Below are 3,335 nucleotides of genomic sequence, written 5' to 3'. Positions count from 1 at the left end.
GGGGAAGAAACTCAGGCTTCTGATTACAGTCAAAGAACTCAAGCAGAATTTATGTTTACATAATCATCTGGTTTGATGTACAACATCATTAAAGTTGCAGAGAAGTACCATGAATATCTACATTGGATCATTAAACAGAGAAGAAACTCAGGCTTCTGTTGACAGTTGAAGAACTATTTCCACCTCCGGATTGCTTTATTTTATGGTAAAAATAATAATATTCAAAACAGAAGCTGGTGATCAACCATATAGTGTAAGATTGAGATTGTTGATACTCGATTTTTAACACCAGAACTAAATTGTAGGAAATTCTAGGATGGAGTTCCAGCTCTTTATTTGAGTCCATTGCAAAATCACACATCATCAAACAATTTTCAAAAACCTAGTTTCACAAACTATACTTGGACATGACAAAATACACATCAACACCTCCAACTGATTCAGAATATAGCATAACCATCCTGAATCACAAAAGCAACCTCTAAATGGAACTCCTCTGCTTGGTTCTAACTGGAGACATAAAGATGGATCAAGTTTAAGGAATAACATGAGATACCTTCATTTTGTCTATCCAATATCCCAGAGAAGTTTCTGTATTTCGAAACCCAAAGAAACCATACTCTTTATTCTTATTCATGCTATGTACCAATTCCAGGGGAAGATTTAATGTCATATCTGCAAGCCACCAATTTCCCATTTCATGAAATTTTGTTGGGTGCAGCTTATTTTCTCTGACAATTGCATCCCAGACTGGACCTTTGTCTTTCATAGCCTCAGCCAGACTAAAGCCTTCACCTTTGTATGGTAATAGCTCGAGATCAAATTTTTCTGCTATGATTCCCCACAGGCGTTTCCATTTAGACACATCTCCATTACTACAATTAAAAGCCTGGTTCTTGGCATAAGGGTCTGTGGCAGCCCAAATTTCTTGCTCTGCAATCAAATCTGCATCAGATGCATCCATAAACTGTTCCCATGTAATTCTGTTTCCTGGGTATTTGAAAGGCAGCCCTTCATGTTTGCAAATAGCAGCATAAACACAGAGTGTGCATACAACATTCATTAAGCTTGAAGGAGAGAAGCCAAATATGATTGAGGGACGGTGAATGGACCATGTTAATCCCTCTTTCTTCTTGGCAGCCTCAAAAACAATATCCTCCAGAGTATAATAAAAATTGGGCACAGGTAACCTCGGAAGCTCTTCATGATAAGGTGGCTCGTTCGGCTGAAAAGAGCGATTCCTGGCCACTGTATCAGATGGACCCAAGTAGTGTTTAGACCCAGTCTGAAGACAGATGTGCTGTAAATTCTCTGCATTGGGCAGCAGTGCATCTAACACGTTACTCAACATTTTTCCATTATCCTCACAGTGCTGCTCCTCTGTTTCCCTGCTCACCCAAACAACCCAGAAGAGATGGGTTACATCCTTCAATGGTGAAATCTTTTCTAAAGTGAGTTCTCTATCCAGAACATCGCATTGAATGTACTGTACTGGAGTTTCTGGTGACCAATCTGGCTTAGGCCTCCTAGCAACTCCATAAATTTTCCAAGGTCCACCAGAAGTGTCAGGCATAGGCAAGATTTCTGCCAAGCTATTGCCCACAATTCCTGTTACCCCTATCACCAGCGCAACTCTCTGTTGTTTCCCCGATTTGTCTTCAGAACCTTCAGCTATGGTATCAAATTTTCTCTGCATTGAAATAGGTAAGAGTTACCGGAAAAGCAAGTGCAACAATACAATATAATGAAGCAACAGGGCAATACCAAATGCAGCAAAGTTACCCTTTAACCCATCTAAACACAGGAAAGTTGGAAAGTTGGTAAGCTCGGATTTGGGTTTATGGATTTTGGATATACAGTGATCTCGGTTGTTTTATTAAAATATTCCTTAATGTGAAATACTTTAAAAATATTTTTATTAAAAACCATCGGTTCATTTCCCTACCCATCAGATGATATATTAAACACTTTGAAAATATAATCCTGCAAACTTACTCCCAAATAAAAAAAACGTGAAAAATGTAAGAAATTCACACACTTATAAGAATTGATTTCGCAGTGACTAGGAACTCATTTATCATGACAGGGCTGAAATAAATTGAAATAGAAATAGGTTAACAGCCACATGCCTAAGAACTCATTTGGCATGCTAAGGCTGAAATAAATTGAAATAGAATTAGGTTAACAGCCACATACCCCGCCATGGCCAAGGGAACCTGCCTGCCTGGAATACCAGCTCATTGTTATACGCTACACGCTAATCCAAACACCAATCTGCGAAATCAGACATCAATGCGGAGTTCAGAGAGCTATGCATCAAAATTCGAGTTAATTAAATTTTGCACGCCAAACCAGTTAGAGCTATCAGTTGCAGTACCAGGAGATCATGTTAGTGGATTCTACCCAATCAATGAAAAACAGTGAACCAATTCTTAAATTTCCACACTATCAGAATGAGTGTGAGATACGATTACCAGATGAAATCAGCGTTGTGGTTCAGAAATGGAGGCAGCTGAGCAGGATTTCCTGATTGGATTTCTGCAACAAATACTGCGTCAGAAATGTTCAGGAATTTCTGCAACAAATACTGCGTTAAGGATGCTCACATATTTGGATAAAGGAGAGCAGAGACGAGGATTTATAAGCTTTCTACACGTCAGGGAGGACATAAGATGACCAGTAGAGTTAGAATTCAATGTACAATGTCTAGATTCCTCCATGTTTACAATTGTGGTGGGTGACTATGGATTTTTTTTCAAGTAAAATTGTGGTGGGTGACTATGGATTTGTTTTCTTCACAAAGGTACATATAATTACTGTCACTGTAACAGTCTATCTATTTTTGTCAACTATATATTAGATCTATTTAATGCATGCGTCTATTTACCCAGAGGTGGTATTAAACAAAATAAACTGTACTAATATTGTTTAACAAAAATGAAATCATCCATATGTTACTTGTAATATATACTAGGCATATATAAAAACAACAAAAAAACAAAAATGAAATCATCCATATGTTACTTGTAATATATACTAGGCATATATAAAAACAACAAAAAAAACCAATTTCAAAGTAGCTTTCTGGATAATGCAGATGAACTAAAATATTAGTTGTTATAATCCCATCCAATAAGCTTTCTACACGTCAGGGAGGACATAAGATGACCAGTAGAGTTAGAATTCTATGTACAATGTCTATATTCCTCCATGTTTACAATTGTGGTGGGTGACTATGGATTTTTTTTTCAGTACAATTGTGGTGGGTGACTATGGATTTTTTTTCTTCAGAAAGGTACATATAATTACTGTCACTGTAACAGTCTATCTATTTT

At 37.3% G+C, this 3,335-nt stretch overlaps 1 protein-coding gene across 1 annotated transcript; it reads right to left on the bottom strand.

Annotated features, from left to right (window-relative positions):
* Nucleotides 1-295: 295 nt before the first annotated feature.
* Nucleotides 296-2,649, bottom strand: LOC149197506 ((S)-8-oxocitronellyl enol synthase CYC2-like). Its single transcript, XM_089405864.1, has 3 exons — nucleotides 2,475-2,649; nucleotides 2,197-2,274; nucleotides 296-1,690 (listed from the first exon to the last, which is right to left on the bottom strand). The coding sequence occupies exons 2-3, from the start codon at nucleotides 2,239-2,241 to the stop codon at nucleotides 536-538; spliced, it is 1,200 nt and encodes a 399-aa protein (XP_089261990.1). The 5' UTR covers nucleotides 2,242-2,274; nucleotides 2,475-2,649; the 3' UTR covers nucleotides 296-535.
* Nucleotides 2,650-3,335: the final 686 nt, after the last annotated feature.

Source organism: Pinus tabuliformis, chromosome 2_2 (genome assembly GCF_031772625.1).
Source record: "Pinus tabuliformis cultivar Carrire ecotype Pingquan chromosome 2_2, CPIR1, whole genome shotgun sequence".
NCBI classification, from domain to species: Eukaryota; Viridiplantae; Streptophyta; class Pinopsida; order Pinales; family Pinaceae; genus Pinus; species Pinus tabuliformis.
This window is presented reverse-complemented; position numbering and strand designations above follow the sequence as displayed.